The sequence below is a fragment of the Lichenostomus cassidix genome, chromosome 2, assembly GCF_008360975.1.
Source record: "Lichenostomus cassidix isolate B80296 chromosome 2, HeHo_3.0, whole genome shotgun sequence".
NCBI classification, from domain to species: Eukaryota; Metazoa; Chordata; class Aves; order Passeriformes; family Meliphagidae; genus Lichenostomus; species Lichenostomus cassidix.
Window position 1 is genome coordinate 31,415,043 of NC_139482.1, and position 22,580 is coordinate 31,437,622.

The 22,580-nt window shown below is 42.9% G+C and overlaps 1 protein-coding gene across 3 annotated transcripts in view; it reads right to left on the bottom strand.

The window, feature by feature from the left end:
• The window catches only part of RAPGEF5 (Rap guanine nucleotide exchange factor 5), a 205,761-nt gene that overhangs the window by 55,861 nt on the left and 127,320 nt on the right, over window positions 1–22,580 (bottom strand). For all 3 annotated transcript variants that reach the window (XM_085050902.1, XM_085050901.1, XM_085050900.1), the window contains 2 exons: window positions 8,300–8,403; window positions 7,873–7,961 (listed from right to left, as the gene is read on the bottom strand). In XM_085050902.1, the coding sequence (XP_084907028.1) occupies window positions 7,873–7,961; window positions 8,300–8,403 (193 nt within the window). The remainder of the gene's footprint in view (window positions 1–7,872; window positions 7,962–8,299; window positions 8,404–22,580) is intronic.

Sequence of the window (22,580 nt, forward strand, 5' to 3'; positions counted from 1 at the left end):
GCAACAACTAGCAATAATGAATCACAGAATTACAGGGGAAAGACTGAGAAACTGAGAATACTATGATCCAATTGGCTATCATACAGAATGGATAGCTTTTTCTTCTGCAAATTTGACTCAAAAACAAAACATTAAACACTTGGGGCTCTACCAGGTTGATCCTAGTTTCCCAGTCATTTGATGTAATGGTGAGACAATTCAGGAGCAGCATTCCCAGACTGTGCCCTACCAAAAGTTTGCCCAAACAAGTTTTAGTGCCCAAGTGCAAATAAACCCTTTCCAGGCTCCATGTCCACATTTCTCAGAAAAATCTGTCTGAGCTCCTGACACAAGAGAGCACCTTAGACAGCCTCCCCTCATTGGCATTTCCCATTAGCTTTGGCACTGCAGCATGACAGACACTGTCTGTCTGTAGTGAATCTCAGCCACGGTGCTCCTTCTGCAAGCCGATTCAGCTCATACTGTGACAGAAAATAATCCTTTCAAAGGGAAAAAAATAATTTCCTATTAAGATACCTAAATCTACTTGGCACGAGGTCAAGCCAAGCACAGCAGAGGAGATGTGGTAACATGGCAATGTACAGGCAAACAGTTAGAGGATGTCAGAGCTTCCCATCTGAGCAGAAGCCAGTGTCACTGCTGGCAGCCTTGGTCCCAAATTCATGCTATCCCCAGAGCTCCAGCCTCTCTTGTCCCAGCTTCAGGTCCCACCATGCCATCTGCAAAGCCATTCAGCAGAAAACTCTTCACACTGTGCTGCCAGCTGAACTGGTAACTTACTCAATTGTCCTACCTATCTCATTATAACTTTAGACTCAAATTAATTCTTTCCAAACTGCAACATGTTGCATGTAATACACTGAGTCAGATGTGAAAGAGGATGCCCAAGGGAAAAAAAACCTCAGAAAAAAATAAATCAGAGTTATCTTTCTCAGACACGCCCTCCTATCTTCCAGCAACGGGCAGTGTAGACTTTCCAAATGGGAAGTTGTACTAACATCACTGCAGTAAAGGAGTTTTTGCCAGGATTTTGCCTAATTTGTTTTTAAACCCTTCCAAAGCTTGGTTTCCACAGAATACTCACAGCGATGAATTCCACAGTTTAGCTGTGCATTATGTCAGAAAATTATTTCTCTTTATTAGTTATAAACCAAATAATTTCACTGTGTTATAAAACACTTGTCTCATTATGAGAAACAATGAACAATCTTTACATCTCACCTTCCCCACACAATTAATAGTCTTACAGATTACCATATACCTCCTTTACCAAAGCTGCCTTCCTATGATGACCAGGCCTAAACTATTTATTCTTAGGTGTATTTAATCTGTAATTCTAATCACCCTTACTGCCCTTCACTTCATTTTCCACCTTCCTGAGCTGGGGCAGAAGAAGGACTCACACACTCTGTATTTCACAGTTATACAATGGTACAACTACAGCTCTTGCCTGGCTTCTTTCCTAATTAGCCCAAATACCACTTGCCTTTTTGACCAATGCTGATCAAAAATTCCCAAGAACTATCCCCACTACCACCACAGACCTATTTTCTGCATGATAATAGCCAAGTCAGCACCCTGCTGAATACGTATAATAAGAATTTCCTCTTCTCCATGGTATAAAAACACATTACTTTGCATTTTTTCAAACTTGGATCCCATCTGCAATTTTGTCCTGCAGTCACAGAGACTTTTATTCCTTTCATCTTTCTTCAGCCACAGGGCTGGTTTGGGGGGCCTGCTCCCAACTCATTTTCCCAGTTCTACACTGACCCACTCATACTACTTTCACGAGACTACTTTTGAGTTGGATCAGCTTCCTGATCTAGCACAACAGCTCCAATAGGCAGTCAGATGTGGGGATAAGAGGGTATACAAGAACATCATCTTGCATGGCCACCAAAGGTGAAAGTATGGCTTTATTTACCAGGAGACCCTCAACCATTCAATAATACCAGCACATGCTGTTACCTCAGATTTCTTTCTGCACTCGGCACGAGCCAGTCTTCAATGGCAAATTCCCTCCATTTTAAACACTGACAATTTACTCATACCTTTCATTTTCTCTCTTTTAAGTAATCAGTCCTGAAAAGCCTCTACTTCCTGATCAAAACGATCTTCAAATTTCTTTCAGGATTTCTGGCAAGGGACTTAGTCAAAAGCATTTTGAAAATACGAATGTAAGATACAGGCACACCAGATGATATATATCCTCATGCTCTTTCAAACCTTTAACAGATCAACAGGATACACAAGATCTGAGCTACCTGTAAAAAAAACCAAAAACCCACATTCCCTTCTTCTCAGTATGTTTCTGCATGCATTTCTTCCTTCTGCATCTACTGTACTGCCGTCCAACTTCCAAGCATAAATTCATAACTTCAAGCTGAAATTTTGCATCTAATCATACTTGTGCAAGCAAGTGCAGCTGCTAAAGACACCAGTCCTTCTCTCCTGCTGTCCTCACCTGCACACTTGTCACTCCTTGCCACCTTCTCCCTGTGTCAGGGGAGCAAACTTTGCGTCACTGACAGATTAAGTGGATCAAGAGACTTATCCATCTTAAAACTAATAATTTAGTATTTCCTAGGTTAGTATTAACTAGGACCAGCTCCCTGCTTGGGTCTGCTGCAGAATCACACAACAGAGTGCAGAAGCACAGAGGCACCAGTGGCTGGAGTGAGTGGCTGGGAAAGGCTGAGCTGCTTCTTTTGACTGCAGCGACTGTTTATACTGGAATAACGTATTGATAAAATGACAGCCTTATTACTTAGATGTTCCCCAAACAGAACCATTTTTTTTAATTGGCATCACATTTTCCACCTTCCTCTGCCGCTCAAGCTGCTTTATTTGATAGATTACACACCACTGCTAGGAGTTCAGCAGTTTCATATCAGAGTTCCTTTAGAAGTCTTCGGGGAGTAACATCTGATCCTGGTGATTTGTTACTATTCATTTTATTGATTTATTCTAAACCTACTTCTACTGACAGTCTAATTTGACACAGCTTAGACTCACACTGCATAAAGCAATGGTCCTCTGCAAGAGCATCCCCAGATCCTCTCATACTGAACACTGGGATATATCAGTATTTTAGCTTCTCTGCTATTCTTACACTGATGTGCTCTGCTAAACTCTTATTCCCCTCCTGTGGGCATGGCAGTAATGTGCATTTAGCCCTCTTACGTTACAAAATTTTCCTAAAACTTCAGGGCAAAGTTTACAAAATCCCTCAAAATTATGACTGACAACATTTCATTACGAAGGACTGTTAAGAGGAAGGGTTAGCAGGCATTTATTTTCTCCATCCCAAAACCTGTACGGTAGGATCACAAAGTGTTGGGTGAATATTTATTCTCGTTGACATCAGTCCACGTGCATAAAATACACTTACATTGACTGTGTGCCAGTCACAGGAGTACATTTTTCAACACCTTTTAATCATCAGTGAAAAGCATAGTGAGCAAAAGACCTAACAACATCCTTCATAACTAAGAAACAAAAATTATCAAAAAAGCAACCAGACCTTTTTCTCTTGGAATATTAAACAAAAGACAATCTAGAAAAGGCAGAGCTGTATTCTTTCTTCACAACATCATTTAGCAGCTGACCACAGCCAGTTCATGCAAGATAGTACCATTCTCCTCCAAGGTCATGTACAGTTCTGCAGAGGGTGCCACTGCCCAACATCAGCAGTGTCATTGGTGCAGTGTAAAAACAGAATGTGTAAAACGAAAGTAACTCTTACTACACAGCACTTCTAAGACAAATAGACACGGTCTGAAGACCCTCCTAGGTGGTATGTTACAATCAAAACTGCTTCTATGTGATAGGGGAGAGTTCCCACTAATCCAAGGATCATGCACAGTCACAGATATGGTGACATAGCATGGTACAAAAGTCATTACTCCTTTCTTTTCCTACTCCAAAGAAATCCAGACCATACTTACACTTTTCTGCCTTTCTTTTAGCTATATCATGAGGATTTGTCCTCTTTTTCTGTCCCTTTAATCTTTCTCCAGGCCCTCCATCATTTGCCATCCCAACTTCTGCAACAGCCTAATAAAACTGTCATGCCTCCCCCTTGTCACAGTCCCCTTCACCCAGTCCACTACAAAGATACATCAGCTAATACTAACACCACCATGTTGTTCCAGTCATACCATTCCCCATTTACTTCCTTTCTCCAGATCACCCTTTCCCTCTGCCTCTTGCCCTCAAAGACCTTCACAAATGAATCTCTTCTCTATTTATTCCCTAAAATGAATCTCTTAGTAGGGAGGTAAAAGACACATGGCGTTAGCAGATGCAGTTGTAGAGATTATATTCTACTTCAGCAATGTTCTGCTTAAACTGCCCAGGAGAGGTGACTCAATGGACTGAAGGAAATGTTCTGAGCGATCCAGGCAGGCCTGGAGTAGGAGCAGTGGATGTGATGATCACCGTGTCATTCCAGAGGCTGCCAAATGTTAAACGCAGCCACCACAAGGCAAGGCAGCAAGTTTGAATAGAGACGAGTTGGAGGACACTCCAAAGATGACATTGGGATAATATCCAGAGAAGGAAATGCTGCTAATATCCAAGAAATGAAGGATTTTGCAGAAAATGATCATGATTCTGAAATAAATAAAGTAGTCAATGGGAAGGGATTAGAAATCCTGTGATGCTAAGATTTGGCCTCTTGGAGATTACTTGTTCAAATCCCCACCCTTGATGAGGATTAGCCCAGGAGGTGTGTCTTGCATCTTCTGCCTGGATATTGACATATTTGAAGCGTATCACTCCATTCAGTTCTTAAAACCTCAAACTGCACTCTAAAATACATACTCAGCAGACAATTCCCCAGTGATTCCAACAACCTTTGAGATGACTCAGAAAAGTTGTTTGTTGCAGAAATTTAAAATTTCCATCCACCTCACAGTAGGAAATAAGAACAGTCTTCTCGGGGGTTGGTACCTTACAGGCTATAATAACTCAGTGAGACAAAAACTTCCTCCCTTTGAGACAGAAGGCTGGCAAGCCTTTTTTAGTGGCACATCCTGCCTATGGAAGTCACCAGAGCAATAGACTAGTCTAGCTTTGCAGACTGCAATGTCCACTTCAGGTGTCTTCAGTTGCTAAAACAGTGCTGTGTTCTGTTACTGGCACTAGGATAACTCTTCAGGTTGGGTCCTCACCTGTTTACGATACCAATTTATTAAGCTGAGTGCTTAAGGTGTCTTGCTGCAGGTTTAGCAGCAGTTGACGGATGCCTTGGAGAATGGGCTGGACCCCAGCTAAATTTTTTAGAGACCAACCCCAAAACTTTACACTCTCAGGTGTAATTGGTATCAACTGACTTGGGCTAGAAAATGGAGGATGGCTGGGAGCAATCCATGGCACGCCATTCAGCCATGTCAGTGTTTATAACAGGCACTGTTCCATGACCACACCAGCCCCAGGATAGCAGATTTTTGTGTTAACAGCTATAGAAGGCTGCAGTTATGATTTGGTATACAAAGGGTGGGAATGAAAACATGCAGAGCATCCCTCCTTTGGAAGCAGTGCAAAGGGTCAAACAGAACAACAGTCCCCTGTGCACCAGCAAATGTAAGAACGGCCCTTTCTCATGTTCTTTATAGACACAAATAAGGAAACTGCATTGGGGGCTGCAGGGAAAGCAAGAGGCCATGGAAGTCATCCTGGAACTGGCAAGCAGACAGCAGGAGCAGCAGCTGGGTACAACAACATCGTCCTTTTATGTTCTGCGAAGCTATGCCTGCTAAAACACAAGCCTGCAGGGCTCTGCAACTCGATCGGTCTCTGAGATGGGCCAGATTTGAGCTAGAAAAAAACCACAAAAACCAGCAAATCCAAGCACACAAACAGCAGAAGGATGCCTTCAGGTCCACACACAAAGCTGTACACACGCACAGTCAACATCCCACACTTCCTCATGCCAAATGCCACTGAGTCTGCAAAACAAGCTGGTAAAAACCATAACAGGGCATCCTCCTCATAAACCACTAGGAAACATAACTCCTAAAGTCTTTCATTTTGATGAAGTTCTGTATTACCAGGTTAATAAAGTCAGAATAAAATGGTATATGAGGAACCACCCTTGAGGGAGTGGAGGGCTGCTGGGCAAGGTTTAGCACACATCTTTGTGATGGCAAAAAACTGAAGGCAGAGCTACTTTGTTCTCTCCCTGGGATCCAGTTAACCCTGACTACGGAGCAGAGCCTAATTGTTTCTTTCTAAAGCAGTTAGGATAAGGCAGAGGTGAGGGAAAGATAATCAACCTTTAAATACTCTACCATCTGGTAACAACCAAGCAAGTAGTGGTTTAACATTTGCTTTGAGGACAGTTTACCAGACCCTCTGTATAACAATAAGACCAGGCTTATGAACAGCCTCTCTGTGATGGGAGGGGGAGAGAGCAAAGAGAGAGAAAAAAAAAGTAGTAGATGGGAGGATGTGTACAGCATCTCATGCTTTATGTAAGGAGTGCTTTGTACTTACAACACCAAAATATAATGCATATCACTACTGAAAATACAACTGTTTTCCAACCAAGATTGTGAGCTTGTAAAACAAGATTAAGCAGACCATAAAGACTGGTAGCTGATGTTCCCCAATCTGTGTGGGATAAACATTAATGGGAAAACTTATTCTGGATCCAGTATTTGACCTTAAAAGGCCAAGGAAGGATCCTCACTACACTGCCTAAGAGCTGGTTCAAGTAAATTACATCCATAACCAGCCAGTGCATCTGTAGAAGGAAAACAACCACAGCATCTCTCAGCACTAAATATTAATGTCTAGGCAGACAAAAGCAGCACTAGGAACACTGTAACAATATCACTGGCAGACACTCTATGTGTTTCTTTGGGGCATTGACTCATCAGCACTAGCAATATGCCTATTGTCCCACATTAAACTAATGACTTGTTCTGAGACCTTCCCCTGTGAATCACAGATGTTATTTATATTTTCAGACATTTAAAAGGATTAAAGTGTGTTTATTCTCAGTAATCTCATTTGTGGAGAAAGATACAGGCATCAGGAGTATGCATTTTAACCCTATTGGCGATGACCAAAGGTACAGTGCCATTGGCAGCCACCTACCCTCCCCTCTCCAGTATCCAGAACCTACAAAAGTCTCACCAGCCTGGTCACTTGCATTAAAACTATCTAAGAATTGCAGGTTACAGGCACTTCTGATCAACTACTCCATGAGCTCTTGGTGACAGCAAGCTGTGCATATAGCCAAGAGATCCAGCTGAAAATTAAACTGCATGCCAAGTAGCCCGATTCATGTAATAATTGTTCTAGGCTGGAATAAAATAGTCTCTGGTTGAAGACACACAAGTAGAGCAGTGGGCGATACGCTGTGCCCTGGGCTACAAGGAAATTTCTAAGCCATTTTTATGAAACAGACGTGCCAAAGTACTGGGGTGGTGGCAAAACGAGTAGCTGGCCAGGAGGTGATGTGCACTGCAAGCATCCGGATGGATACAGGAACAGCTGCAGGCTAGGAGGGATGGCAGCCCTGCCTGCAGAGAGACGGGCGCTGTACAAAGCCCGCCGCAGCCTGCGCTACCCCGGCGGCAGCCAAAGCCGAAGGTAAAGCGGCTCAAGTTGCTGCCGAGCGGCTCCGGTACCGCCGGCGCCCCTGGCCCGGGGCCGGTGCCGCTCCGACACCTCCCGGCTGCCGCGCCGCACTCGGGGATTCCTCCCCGCACCGCCCCGGCTGCACGCCCGGCTGGCAGCGGCTTTCGGCCACGGGTGCCCGGGAGCGACCCCCGCGCCGCCCCGCTCCGCCAGCACCGGGACCGGCATCTCTCCCCCACTCCCGGCCGCCGCCACCTCCCCGCCAGGCTCGCTCCTTACCCGTCTCTTTGTCCTGGGCGGCTTCCAGGTGCAGGTCGCTAAGGAGATGCTCCAAAATCTTCTCCGGCGTCCCCGACACCACCACGTATCTGTCGGAAAGCAGAGAGTCCCCGGAGTCATCCTCGGTGGAGGACTGCGAGCGGCTGCTCCACTCGTCCTCCTCGTCCTCCTCGTCGATGTACTTGAAGTAAGGCACGTCGAAGGTGGGCAGCGGCCGCTCCCCGCCGCGGCCCGCCAGCGCCTCGGGCACCCGCACCCTGCCGCTGCCCATGTTGCCCCGCTCCCTGCGCCGCCGCCCGGGCCCTAAGCTCCCCCCGCGGGGGCCATCGCCCTGCCGGGGGCCGCGGGCCGCCGCCCCGCCCGCCGCCGCCGCCGAGCCCGGCCCGGCCGGCCCAGCCCCGCACGCCCGGAGCCGCGGAAGCCTTACCTCCCGCGCCGCTCGGGGGCCGGGCTGCGTGACCACACCTTCCGCAGCACCAGCGCCGCGCCGGCCGCCTCCCGCGCCCGCTCGCCGCTGCCTCCATCGTCCACCTTCCGTGCGCAGGGGGAGAGGGACAGAGAGAGCGCGGTCAGTGCCCGCCGGGCTCGGGGCTGGGGCTGCCGTCCCGCCGCGGCCGCTGCCGGAGGGCTAAATTGGGGAGGGGGCTCTTTGCACCCCGGGACGGGGAGGCGGAAAGGACTCCCCTTTGTGAGCGGCACTGGGCTCCGTGTTTTGGATTGCAGGATTGAATTCACAGGAGCCACTGGGAGGGGGACTTTGAATATGAGGGTTTCCGTGTCCCCAAGGTGATGGCTTTAATTCCCAGGCAGTCAAACAAAGCAGGGGACAGGTAACAATAGTCTGAAAGCGGCAAGTGCTCCCGAGCACGCCAGTAATAGAGGCAGAATACATCTTCCGTAAAGCTTCTCTCCTGTACTTCAATAGCGGCAATAAAAGCAGTGGTTCAGGCATGTAATGTGTGCCTCTGAGCATCTCCTAAAATACTCAGCGTACGGATCTCCCTTCTTTTCAGCAACTTTTTAACTTGGAAACAAACACCCCCACAGAAAGTTCGGCCCAGTGACCGCCCTTTGTGTGAATCTTGGCTGAGCTGCGGCTTGGACACCGACTTTCTCCCCCTGCTCCCTGAAACTGAAGGGAGCTGACCCATCACCCGTTTGTGCACACGCAGCCCACATCCCCGGCACAGCCAAAGGCAGCTGACTGAGCAGTGCGGGAGATGAGGGCTTGCTGCTGACTGAGCAGGGCGCATTGAAACACGGCGGCTGCCGGAGAGCGGCGCGCAGCCCCCTGCGAGATCCTCCTGGCACATTCAGTCACCAGAGAGTGAGCGACACAAAAGAGGCCGCTGTTTCAATGCGAGTACATCCAGTAGGTGCTGTTCCTCTAGTTCTGACCTGGCTTACTTATATTGTTCAGTACGTCAAACACACATATGAAGGCCATCCATATACTACTCAAAGAAGAGAAAGCAGCTTTTGTGCATCAAGTGCACAATACCCAGCAGTGAGAAAGACTTCGAGGGGGTTAAAAATTGCTGAGGAACAGCTATCTTGGCAAAACAAGGGAGAGAAACCACTTTATGATTACTCTTTCTATTATTTTATTTATTTTACTAAGACCCAGTGAATCTGACCACTACTTCTGGTTGTCACTGTGGTTTAGGCACGTCCAAAGATGCAGCCCCTGCCCTGAAGAAGTTTTCTTTATCAGTAAAGAACATGTAGAATTGATCTATTAAATTTCTGCAAGGTCAGACATACAGGTACTGAGCCAATTAATGTCAGATATTCATTGTAACACTCCCAGGAGACATTACTGAGCAGCCGCGTTACAGGAATACTGATGCATAATTGTAATCTTCCATTTCACCGGCTGTGGTTTTTTGTTGTCTACATATTTGAAAAACTGCAATGAAAGAAGCAGCAAAAGAGGAGAGGAAGAACGAGAGACAGGCACAGCATTAAAGCAATTCAGTAAAAGGGAGATTTATCCAAACACATAAATTGCTCCATTTCACTGTCTCTTCTCTGGCATTTCCATTCTCTGAAATAGCCCCGATCCTCATTTCCCTGTGCTCACTGACATTCCAAAGTGCAGCACATATGGCGAATGTATGTGATGTATGGCGCTGTATTTGTACAAGCCATCTATTTCCTCATAGATGGGAATGGATTTTAAGCACACCCATATACGTTACATACATGAGCAGCTGGCAGCAAGTCAACAGGGAGCACTGCGAGGGTGAAAGCTCTCTGATACTGAAAGGACATTAATAATGGTTGATCTGGAAGATGGTGTTTCCCCTTCTGCATCCCACTAGGCACAAATATTTTCAAAAAACCTTTGGGGTACTTGTTTGCAAATTAACAGCAGGAAGTGTCCCGATGGTGAGATTTTCATAAGGCTCTTCCTCTTGTCCTTGCCTGTTTTAGCAATTTTACGGAAGACAAAAATCAATCTGTTTTATCAGGAAATATAAAAATTGGGCAAAATTAAGGCCAATTGGGTTCAATTTGGATTTTTCATTACCTATAATAAATATTTCCCAAAAAAAAAGGAGGGGAATAGAGAATTTCTTTATTTTGCTATCTTATATAAAAAACAATTTCACTTTAAGGGAAGAATTATTATTTCATTGCACCTCCACTTATACATGACATATCTTTGTGTTCAGTCAGGCCCTTTCATCACACAAGACACAACAATTAACCTAAACAAAGCAAAACACAAAGGCAAGTCCTAAATATTTTCACAAGTTCCGATTTCAACACGGATATTACTCTAAATGACATCAAGGCACGCTTCATTTATCAGAATCTGGAATGGTCCGTGAAATAATTCTTGCTGGAAGAGAGCCGGGCTACTCTCAGCATGCTCCATCTAAATCCAGTGGCAGATGAGAAGGAGGATGCAAGGGGCCCCCAAGTGACAGCAGCATGTACTGAAGGGCAAGGCAGCACCCTAGCCGAGCCCCTGAAGTCAGCAGGCTGACTCAAGAGACATTCTCATCACGCTTCCAATTAACAGCGAAGCCTCCCAGCACTTTCCCAGACCTTCACACAGCCCTTGCAACCTGCGCCAGCCATGCAGGGGCACAGGGGCTCAGTGTTACCATCCCTCATTTTATGGCCGGGCAGAAGAACTGGGGCAGAGAGGCCACCACAGAATCCCAGTTTGCTTGGGTGATGCTACACTGGCACCTGGGCTTTAAGCCCCCATGATGTCTACCTGATGGGAATCTACTCCCAGCAGCCTTGATCAGAATACCTTTGGACTTGAGGTGGGACAGGAAGCGGGAGAGCACCAAAATGCCACAGAGGTAAACTGCCATCTCACTTCACATGTGGCCTTTTGCACACTCTCCCTGTCTCATCTGTCCCTTCAAAAGCACCATTCACATCCTGTCTGGGTGTTATAATCAATCTGTGGTGCACATTACCCATCACTAGGAAATTTAGCTAGCTCTGCATCTGTCAACTGCTATACTTCACATTTATTAAAGCTTTTAATTAATCATCTCTTGATAGCTAAACACAGCACTATCAACCTCAACGTCAGTTCCCAGCAGGAATTTCAAGTAAACAGCAAGGCCCTCTGGACTCAGTGCATCTTCCAACCAATATTATAGCCAATTTTCCACTCCTCTCATCCGTCTTCCTAATACTGAGGTAAGCCATTTATCTCCCGGGTAATATATTTTAACAGCAGACAAGTGCTACCTTTATTTTCAGCATGAAAGGAACCCTGGGGTGGTATAAATATTTATATGCTTATAGGAATGAAACAGCTGGAAGTCCTTGCTTAGCAGGCCTCGACTTGTGAGTTCACTTTGCGTGAGCATAATATGACCCCCTGAATTAGCACAGAGGCAGAAGGAAGCAGAAGTACCTATGGCAGTGTTGAAAACAGCCACTGGCTGGCTTCCTTATGGGAGACATCAGGTTTCTGGGTTATTTGCAATTGGCAAGGAAGAACCAAATCTCTGGCCAAAGCAGCTGTTAACTTTGGTATCAGGGATATTTCTGTGTTCCTTGAATTCCTGAGTTTGGCCTTTTAATTAATTAGAAGAGGATCCAGCACCCAGAATGCACTGCTTCCTCTCTTCCTGTGAGAAACCTCCACTGCTTGAAATAGAATTTAAAAGCTGCTCTACTTTTCAACAGCTTCCTAACAGGAAAAAAACAGTATGCTCTGCAACAGACAGTACATTTAGAAGCCTGCTTCACTGAAAAGAAAATCCATTTTCACATAATTTCTCCAGGACAGGACAACTGTGCAAGGATTTATTTCTTTATCCATGTTACCATCACTGAAGTGCCTTCTAGGTTGGAACATCCCTAACCAGCAATGCAAACTATGCACTTCCCAATGACAGAAATTTTGTCCAACACCTCTTCACCTGCTTTTTTAAAAAAGGGATCAGACACAGAGCTACCCCAGCCAATACCAGATCCAGACAGATTCGCACACTGCTGGTTTCAGTGAGTAAAAAAGTAACACAGAAACTAAGAGATAACCTACAAGACACCTATAAACTTAATGAAGAATGGAAAATCCAGTACACAGACAGATTTTCCTGCTGCCAGCCAACCAAGCAAAGGCAAAGAGAATCTTCTCTGGGCAACATGCAACAAAGCAAACTTTACAGAGGCTATCTGCTTCAAAATCACATTAAATAACAAAGAAATTGTCTCCTCTAGAGTTATGGAGGGCAGGAACATTTTGTTTTCATAGCATAATTTGGTAAAACCGACTCAACACAATCAGATAATGTCAATCACTTCTGCCTCTATGTCTTTTGATGCTGGTGCCAGGTCATGCCCTTGAGAGGTACGGGAAGAGGCATAGGTGGAGCATTCCCAGGGCTGTTTGTGTTCTGAAGAGGAGATTGCTCCTCTCCAAGAATCTAAGGAGCTTCCCTGTGCACATGGGAATATATCCATGTAAGCAGTCTGAAATACAAGAGCAGAGTCAGCAAGTGAGCTCAGAAGAACAAGTGTAGAGAAACTTCCACTGCCATGCAGGGAAAGTGCTCAAAATGGTGACAGAGTGGGACAAAAGCCATGAGATAACAAGATTCTCATTTCCAAAGACTGGTTGTTTTGCTGGGCAGGTGTCTTTTTGCTTGGATGTTTCAATGTCTCTGGTGCATATTATCCATGCAAAAGAAGAATTACAAGGACATGAAAAAGACAAGGACATGAAAAAGAAAAGTCAAGTCCAAAAACTGAGAAACACTGAGTGGTATTCTTTGTAGTATTTAATGTAGTTCCTTTGAATAAAATCTTTTTTTTTCTTTTTCTTTTTCTTTTTCTTTTTTTTTTTTTTTAACTGAGTCCTGCTCCATCCTTACACCCCTGCCTTTCCAGTGTATGTTAAAACTTCACTTTGGGACTGGATCCAAGCTAAGACAAAAGGCCTTTTTCTGTTGGGAGCCTGCTGTACCCATTTCAAAGGCTGGAAGCACCTGAGGTCCCCAAACCTGCCCACTGAGAAGTAGACTGGACACACCAAAACTGACAGAGTTAAATCTCCGTCCTGGCTCATTACATCCTACAAGCACATTCTGGTTCTAACAGCCAGGAGCTGCAGCTCTACAGGAAACCCTTGGCAGCTCAGGCTGAAGCATGCTCAGAGCTTACAGAGCCTTCAAACCTGCAAAGCTCTAGAAACTCTTTACAGAGCTTGCACAAGCTGCATTTTTTGGCCTCTAACTTGGGTCAGATTTGGGCAAGTATTTATGAAGATGTCAAAAAAAACCCCAAAGACTCTTCTCCAAAGGGATTTCAGTTCCAACTTCAGAAGAATAAGGGCATAAGAGCTTTTTGTACAACTACTGCCTTTTTTTTTTAACATAGAAAAACAAGCATTTACCCCTAACTTCACTCTCAGCTGCTTCTGAACCATGCTGGCTGCATTTTTCATACAGAATTACACAGGCTGAGGCAGACACATTTCAGAATAAAAAGATAAGATGCAACAACTCCTAGAAGCAATGGATAACAAAGTCTTATAATGTGAGGCATTTGCCAATGTTAGTAATAGACAATGCAGAGAGCCCCAGTGTATTATAAAATACAAGCAGATTTATGCTGCCAACATAAAATAAAGCAAAAAAAAAAAGAAAAAAGAAACACAATGAAACACATTCTATTAACAGCTCTTTCTATAAGATAAGCTTTCAGACAGCTTCCCTGAAGACTAAAGATGATCACCTTCTTACACTTCACTGTGTTTTTCTCTGGCATTTGTGATTGTGAAAACTGCAAAATTAGATCTAAAGTCACCAAAGCACAAACATGTACAAACATTACTCTATTCTTTACAGGCTATTCCTCTTCATTTGACAAGAAAATGGAAGTGAACAGATCACAATTAACATGAAGGTGGATGACAACATCTCTGATCTCTGCGGATAATCCATCTCAGAATGTGTTACTGCATTTCACAGAGTTTCAAGAGAGATCAAAATCTGTATTAAGATGTTTGATTCACTTTCAACTACAACAGAAGAAAAGCTTTCAAACTCACCAGCACAGCTTAACCCCACTATGTAAGGAGGAGACCAGTATTTTTTCTGCAGTGGTCATCCTCTCTTAATTTTAGAAAAATGAAAAAAAAAATAGTTACTACTGTACCTTAATTTAAAACATCAAAACATGAAACATTTTCAATGGGACTGCCTGTTTTGTAATTGCAAGATCATCCCTTTTTCCAAATTTCAAGGGAAGAATTACCTTACAGGACCGCAGGACCATCAACAGCAGTTTGTCATATGGCAATTCTTAAGTACCAAAAAAACCAAAAAAGTTCCATAAGGCTGTGTTATTTCATTTCATTACAGAATACAGATTATAGGACATACATATTGCATTTTATTATTTTTTCTGATGTCATAATCTTTTCCCCAGTTCTCTGTATTCTAATATTTTTGTTTTCCTCTGTGGCTGCTAAATCCTTTCATAAACCTGAGCTAATCACAGTACACTGGTAGAAATTGACTAATGACATTAAAATGCCTCACACAGTGATTTTGTTTTGGCTCTCAGTGACTTCTGACCAGTCTGAGAAACCATAAAACACTCTTAATTTTTGAAAACCACCTCCCTTCAGGAAAAAGCACCCAGGCATTGTACCAAAACTTCATAGTGGTCTCACACTGAGATCTCAGTCTCACAGATGCACAACAACAGCATTCGGCTCAACACAGCATCCTCTGAATTTATCAGCTACACAAATGGTGATACAAATGAGCACGAGCCACAACACAGAGGGAAAAAAAAATCAAATCCTTTGTTGCTGTGTCTGATAATGCACAGAACAAGCCCTTTTAGAAAAACTGTTGGTGCTGTCATCTGCATACTGAGCATCCGCAGCAAAGGCAACGTTAATAACAAGTTATCCTTGTAGAGGGGTCAAAAGGACAGTGCTGGTAAGACAGAGATGACAGACAACAGGCATCAGGGAAAAGATTAATATCCCTACACAGTCATACATCAAGGAACACAATTTTTGCCTGTAATCCCAAAACTGCTGAGAGTAGGATTATTTCTGCTTTCCCCATTACTAAGAAGAAAGAAACCGCTCATGGGAATAGGGCACTGCTAAATGTGAGTCCTTATGTGAGCAGAAGGGCTGCTGTTAGGTCCCAGGGAAAAAAAAGAAAGAAAAAAAACCTCAGCTGCATGATGTTCCCAAGCAGTGGTCCCACTACAAGTGGGGTGGGAGGTTCATTGTGCAGACAACTTAACAACATGAAAGAAGTTTGTGTAGTTAAAGTAATGCACAAGAAGTGAAAAAAGAGGAACCTCATGCAGCTTTTCATAGAATCACAGAATTGTTTATGTTGGAAGAGACCTTTAAGATCAAGTCCAACCACCAGAAGGTTCACTGTTAAAAAGAAAAAAAAAGCCCTCAATGCTGTTTGGAAAATAACAGAAGCATAAAATCCACGACTGAAAGAGGAATCCTGGTGTACACTTCCCTGTGGCACACTTCGATGGAGCTGTGCTGCAGCACAGCTGCAGGCACAGTGTTTGGTCATGTCATGGCAGGTTAACTGCAAGAAATGCCCTAAATGGAGACCAAATTGTCCACGTCCCTGACTGGCCCCCAGTTTCCTCCAAATATATTAAAGGTGAGAGCACCTTAAGGATTGGGCTTTAATGAAAGGAAGCAACACCTCTAACACAGGAAAAAGGGCACACTTCCTAAAATAATATGCAAAAAACATTACTGGTGTCTCAACCACCAAAGCAATGTTATCACAACCTTAACACTCCCCAGCTCTTTGTCAGTTAACAAAAAATGTCTTCTTACAACCAACTGAAGGCTATGTATTTCAGTTTTCCATTTCTTGGAGTATGCACACTTCATAGCTATTAGTGGGTAAGTTTGACAGCCTGACAGAGAGCTGCCACACTGGCAAGGACAACTGAGGTGACCCTGCAACTATGCAAAAGCAGAGGGGAAAAAGAATAAAGAAAGAGGAAGGGAGTGAAGAGAGACAAAAGATGGGATGATGGTATTAATACTGCTATCATTCTCTCAAAATTGGTAGAAGAGAACTTAATTGAAAAAATACCAGTACAGGGAGGAATTGCAGGCTTAGAGCATGTGTATTTGTAGAAAAACCTGCACCACACCAAGGCAAATTAACATGACTGTAAAACAAAAAGGGCAGACGCCAACCATCCCATCCAGTGGCCTTGCAATTAATGTGGTGGGGTGTGGAGCTGGTTGGAAATTTTCCAATGAAACTTTTTCTTTTCACTGAAAAAATATTAATTCACTACAACGGAAACTGTGCCAGAACACGTCAGTTTGAACAGAAAGCAGCCAGCCAGGCTTCCCCCACTGCCTGCACACGCTGCCCACCCCAGGCTGGCAGGGCTTCTGCATCCCCTGCCACACAGGAGCTCAACAGGCCTGGAGGTCCAGGTTCCAAGGTAAGTGTCAGGAAAATTCAATTTGTATTTATAGCCTAAGAGAGTTTTGCAACTGTATTATTTTCAACAGAATCAGAACTTTTTTTCCTCCCAAGAATGTGAAGTTTCCTTCAGGACAAAAACCCAAAGACCAGATGCTAGGATCTCCTTTACATATAGCATAGAATAGAATAGAATAGAATAGAACAGAATAGAATAATGTAGATTAAATAATTTCCCAGCTATCTGGGGGAGACACTGGAAGATGCTCGAACACTGTCTTCCAGTGATGTCAGTGGCAGTGGTGCAAGCCTTAGCTGCAGTGAAAAGCATGAGGGAAATGACATAAAAACTGCAGGACTTATGTTTCAGCCAGGAAGGGGGGAAGAAGTGTCAAGGCTTCAAGGAGGACTGCAGACTAAATATAGATACCCTAGGACTGATAACACATAATACTATTACCATATGATTCAGGGAAAGAAAAATGGCCTGTACAGATATACAGAAATTATACTTGAGAATAATCCTAACATCAAATGGGCGAAATTCTAGAAATTACTGGAATATGAGGAGAAATAGATAACAACTTGATTAACATCTAACAGGCCTGGAACTTGACTTCTCTGGCATCCCCCATGTAGCTTTCACTCAAGAATGAAAATTGCAGAACACAGCTAACAAACATTATTTGATTTAATTTATTTATGTAGATTAATATTCACCTTGGTAAGGACATGTGTACAAAGGCCTTACAACCTTTATAATGGAAGCAGTGATAAATAAGGTCTCCTGAAGGAATGGAAGAGAGATGGCAGTAAATATATGACACTGTCAACCTTATATTGCTCTAATTACCAGTTCTGAACACATACAACTTCTAAGTCAAACAGGCAAGACTGATGATGCCTTTCTTTGTCTTTCACTCCAATTTATACTAGGTGTGTAGCAAACTATTATTTTTAAAAACTCACTTATCCACTTACTGTCTCTTAGAGACCTTTGTCTCTTGACTTACATCCATAATACCTCTCAATGCTGTCAATGCCATTACTCCAATTAAAATAAGATAAAATAAAATAAAATATACACACTGTTCCCATTACATGCCATAATTCCAAACTGGGAAGGTTAAAACTTGCCTATTGCTGCTCACTACACATATCACTGTAAGGCATGTATCTTTTTGTTGAAGCATTATGCTCACAGAAGGATGCAGCTCATTTTTCACAAAAGAGTACTCAGCAAAGGTCAGGAGCTGGTTCTGGCCTCGTAAAAGGCTTAAGAAAAACTCTAAAACTGAGAATACTATATAAAGCTCAAGCTCATTCTCAAGAACTCCAGAATCAAACTCTTTCAAATGCACTGACATTTAACAGCAACTGTGAAAAAGCACTGAGTAAAGGAGTATAAAAAAACCAACAATCCAAAGCTAATGTTTAAAATCAAAACAATTTATTTAACTTCTAGACCAACCGCAGTCATCAAGAAGTAGAATTTATATCCTGTGGTTGTTTTCAACTAGGTTAGAAATAATACAAGGATTTCTTTTGAGGAAACCATGAATCACAATGGCTACAATTTTCTTGGGTTCAAATGACAGTTCTAATTCTCTCCAAAATAGTCTGAAATCACCAGCCTTTTTACTAATGCTTTCTAATGGTTCTTTTCTTGCTAATTAATTCATGAATCTAAATCATTCAAACAAAGATAAGCCACTAATCACTTGCAGACTTGATAACAGACCCTAAGTAGACCGAAATTTGTAGAGCATGCAATAAAGCTGCCAAAAAAAAAAGGAAAAAGGAGTTAGAAGGAAAAAAACCCCTCACTTCTTCCACATAATAGCAGGAGATTTGATTCTGCATTTATTACGCAGGATAAAATGCTCACTGATATCAATAGTCAACTATAGAAATGAGAAAAATCACTTCACAAAAAAAACTCACAAAAAAAACTTCACTGGATGCTTTTTTCTAATGTTACATGCACAGCAGAAAATTAAATGATCCATTATTTTTGGTTTGTTTTGGTACAATGTTCATCATCCCCATTTAGCAAAAGTAAAATATAAAAGAATAAGGGAAATGGGGAAGAACAGGTTAACAATCAACTCTTGTCAGCAATAATTAATTTAGCAGTGGAGGTTATAGCACCCAAGAAATAAAGAAATTTTATTGCAGGATTACAACAAGGAAAAAGAAGAAAAATGCTTTCTTGCATGCCTACAAAAAGCAAATTACTATAAAATGATTAATTATGTTTTCATGTATTGAAGAAAAGCAAAGTATTGGTATTGTCAAAACCAATGAAAATTACAAAAAATGTATAATGACACCACATTATGAAACAACATTTTATATTTTTTTACACTGTATGATTTTAAATCATCACAAATTAATTTACTCTTACTTTGTTCCTGCTGGAATCATTTACCTGCTTGTTACCTGCCTACATACTCTAAATTTATTCCAGTAGGAATGTTGGGAGTCTCCTCTCTGCTTTCCTTAGATAATACAATCATGCTCAACTTTAGAAGGGAGGTAAGTTAGTTACACCAAGGGCAACCTCAACATTTATTCAAGTTATGGAATGAAAAAAGCAGTGTTACCATGGCAACTGGTAAATCACATTGTATCTGCAATGAGATGCAAGGCATCTTGAGTAAACATTCATCTGCCTCCTTGTGTGACCTCCTCCACAAGGAACAGTTCCTTTGTGGAGGAACATGTGCAGAACTGTGGCATAGACCAGATTTCCCTGTCTCTTCTGCAAAAAGTTGGCAGAAGTAATTCAAAGTGTTATTTTTGCATGGGGAGATTTAACCAGATCTATCATTAGCACAGGAAGAAATACTGGGGAAAAAGAGAAAATATTGAATGTTTTTCTGGGATTCGCCTCAATTGAGACCATGAAACCTAACAAAGACAGCATATCTCAAACTCATTTTGTACCCCCTGCATCAGAAGACCATTCACAACCAGAAAGCACTAGAAAGAAAAGCCTTGCTACCAGCATGAAGGCTGCCAGACATGCAGCAGCACATCATGCTGGCGCTGGAGCTGTTACCGCCTTCAGCCATCTGCCCCACCCTGCTGAGGGATGCTGCCGCCTCCAAAACAAGGACATCCGATCTACCCTTAGCCAGGCTGCTGTATGCTTTGCCGAGCTCTGATATTATCAGCACCTAACATACCTGCTCTGGGCCTCCCCTCCTCGCCACAGCAGGGGACAACTGTCTTCAGAACAACCCCTCCAACCATACTGCTCTACTGACGGTCCCATCCATAAAGTCTCAGCCCATGCACCAGTCACTGGGCTTCCACTGTACTTCCCTGCTGTCCTTCAGCCACTGTCATGCCTACATTAGGTTCCTTCTCTATTCCATTAAACTCACCACCAGGAGCAGCACTGACACCAGGTTCCCAAATCATCTCCCTTAGGTCAGCCTCCCTTCTCCTCCCTCAAAGTACCTCGTCCTTGCTGACCTCCTGAGTAAGCTGGTGTTACCTACAGGGAGAGAGTGACACCACAATGCCACTTACCAGCTTCTGATACTATACTGTGTTCACAGCGATTTCTTCAGCCAACAAAGGTTCCACTGAGGGCTGCAACTGTCCACTGACACACATGTTCTGATCCCAGTCTTTTCCTCTCAGCATATCCCACTACTTTCAGACTGCATAGTACAGACTGATTAGACACTGCCAACACCTATTATGCCACCCAAGAAATATTGAAACTCTCACTTATCTCTGCTCCTGGCTTCCCATCCCCCATTTCTAGCTTTGATTCCCTCATGAACATCATAGCGTTAAACAATTTATATCGCTTCCTACAGCTACGTCTTTTTCACATATAACCTTGAGATCTCATCTAACCAACTTCTTTCTCCTTACTCAGGAAATTGTTTTCATGTCATATATCTCATAAATTCATCTTCTCTTATAAGTCCTTCCAGAAGTGATTTCTTAAACCTGTTTATTTTACCATTGCTGGGCTCTTCCTTCCCGCATGGTTGGCCATTTGCTATTTGACCTAAACTTTGATAGATAAGAAGATGCTGTGGGTGAAGAAGACACAGGCTGTGGAATTCACCACCTGTCACAGAGCATTTGAGATAAAATGAGATGTGTGAACAAATGACCAGGTCTTAAATCCCTAACAGAACCCTGTGGAGAGGGTTACAACATCCAGCTACTCCAGGGAAATAACTAATGATCCTTTCTTCGGTTCAGTCATGTTTCAAGAAGCAATTGCATGAGTTACTAGGTGCTTGAGACTCCTCAGTAATTGTGATGATTTATTTTATGCATCATCATAACTACAGCACTAGGTCAGGAGGACATGTGCCTTATGGATGCCTTGAATTTTAACACAGGCATTGGAGGCAATCAGAAACACAGAGAGCTCAATGCGGGGGGTGGTAGGGGAAAGACAAAGTCTTGGAAATCCTATCTGAAACATTAGGTTTCTGTTACATTTTTAATAAAATTGATCATATTTTCAGATGACTCTGAGCAGAAGTTGTTTACATTTTCTTCTGCTCCCCTACAATGCAAGTGATCACAACCTAATGTTCCAGAAATTTGTTAGGATTCTTTTCTCCACTCTAAGTAATGAATGTGCAGTTTGCAATGGAACTACCCACTCAGCAAAGACAAAAAAAAGAAAACACAAGCCTGTTGTCTCTGTCTTACACCTCTGTTTACTCCAGACAAAACACTCCCTGTGCAAAGCATGTTTCTTCATCCACCCTGAGTCTGTACTGGCACACTGGCTGCCTGCTAACAACCAGCAAAGAGTGGGGTGACACTTGGGCTCAGGAGCATTTGCTTGACATGAGAAGTATGATCTCTACACACAGCTACTCACCTGACCTACCAAAATGATGCTACACTAAGGATATTTTGTGAGTATACATCCACAGTACAGGAGGCTATGTTTGTGCAGAAGGGACTTGTGAGCAGCTTCCTGAGCATCCCCAAACTCCTGACATCACTTAAATTCCTTTGTGCAGTCACTTTTCCTTTTAGCTATGTGAGGCAGTTTCACCGGCACAGAAGGACATATTTAGGATAACGATAAGTTAAAGTGCTGTCATCACCAAAACTTTCAGGTTGTTTGAAGGTCTTGAAGACAATTTCTCTCCACCCCCATAAACTTCAAACTGTTCCCCTACGATAGCTCAAGAAAAAGCACTGCTAACCTTCAGCACTTTTTCCAAATACTGTGTTTCAAGGTTAGCAGTGTAGAAACACTAAACCAACCTAGTTTTCAAGGTCAAAATAAAAAATGCAGCAATGATATTCCACAGCAACTTTCATTCATTTGATATTCAGGATGCATTCTTTCTGAATATCAAATCACAAAATCATTGCCAATTCATCAGATTTTAGCTTTAGCTTATTAAACATTAGACTATGCTAAAAATAAAATGCAGGTTTTTATTTGATCTTATTAAGATGCTTCTGTACAGCCTGATCTAAGCCTCTAATTATCTATATCTCTGTATTATCTCAACTGTTATTTCAATACAAGCAAATTCAGAGCAATGCATTTTAACGGAAAATACTCACATAGTAAAAAGTGGTAAAGCATTAGAAGTCAAAAAAGTTGAATGTCAAGATGCTAAAAATGAAAATGTTTCTCTACATTGTGTCTGCCAGGAAAGCAAGAGCTCACACGACATTTGGCAGTGATTTCCCATGATGAAGCAACTCTTTGGTGCTCTCATTTTCATAAAAGCCCTAGTCTATTTGGAGGTAGCTCCTAGCTCC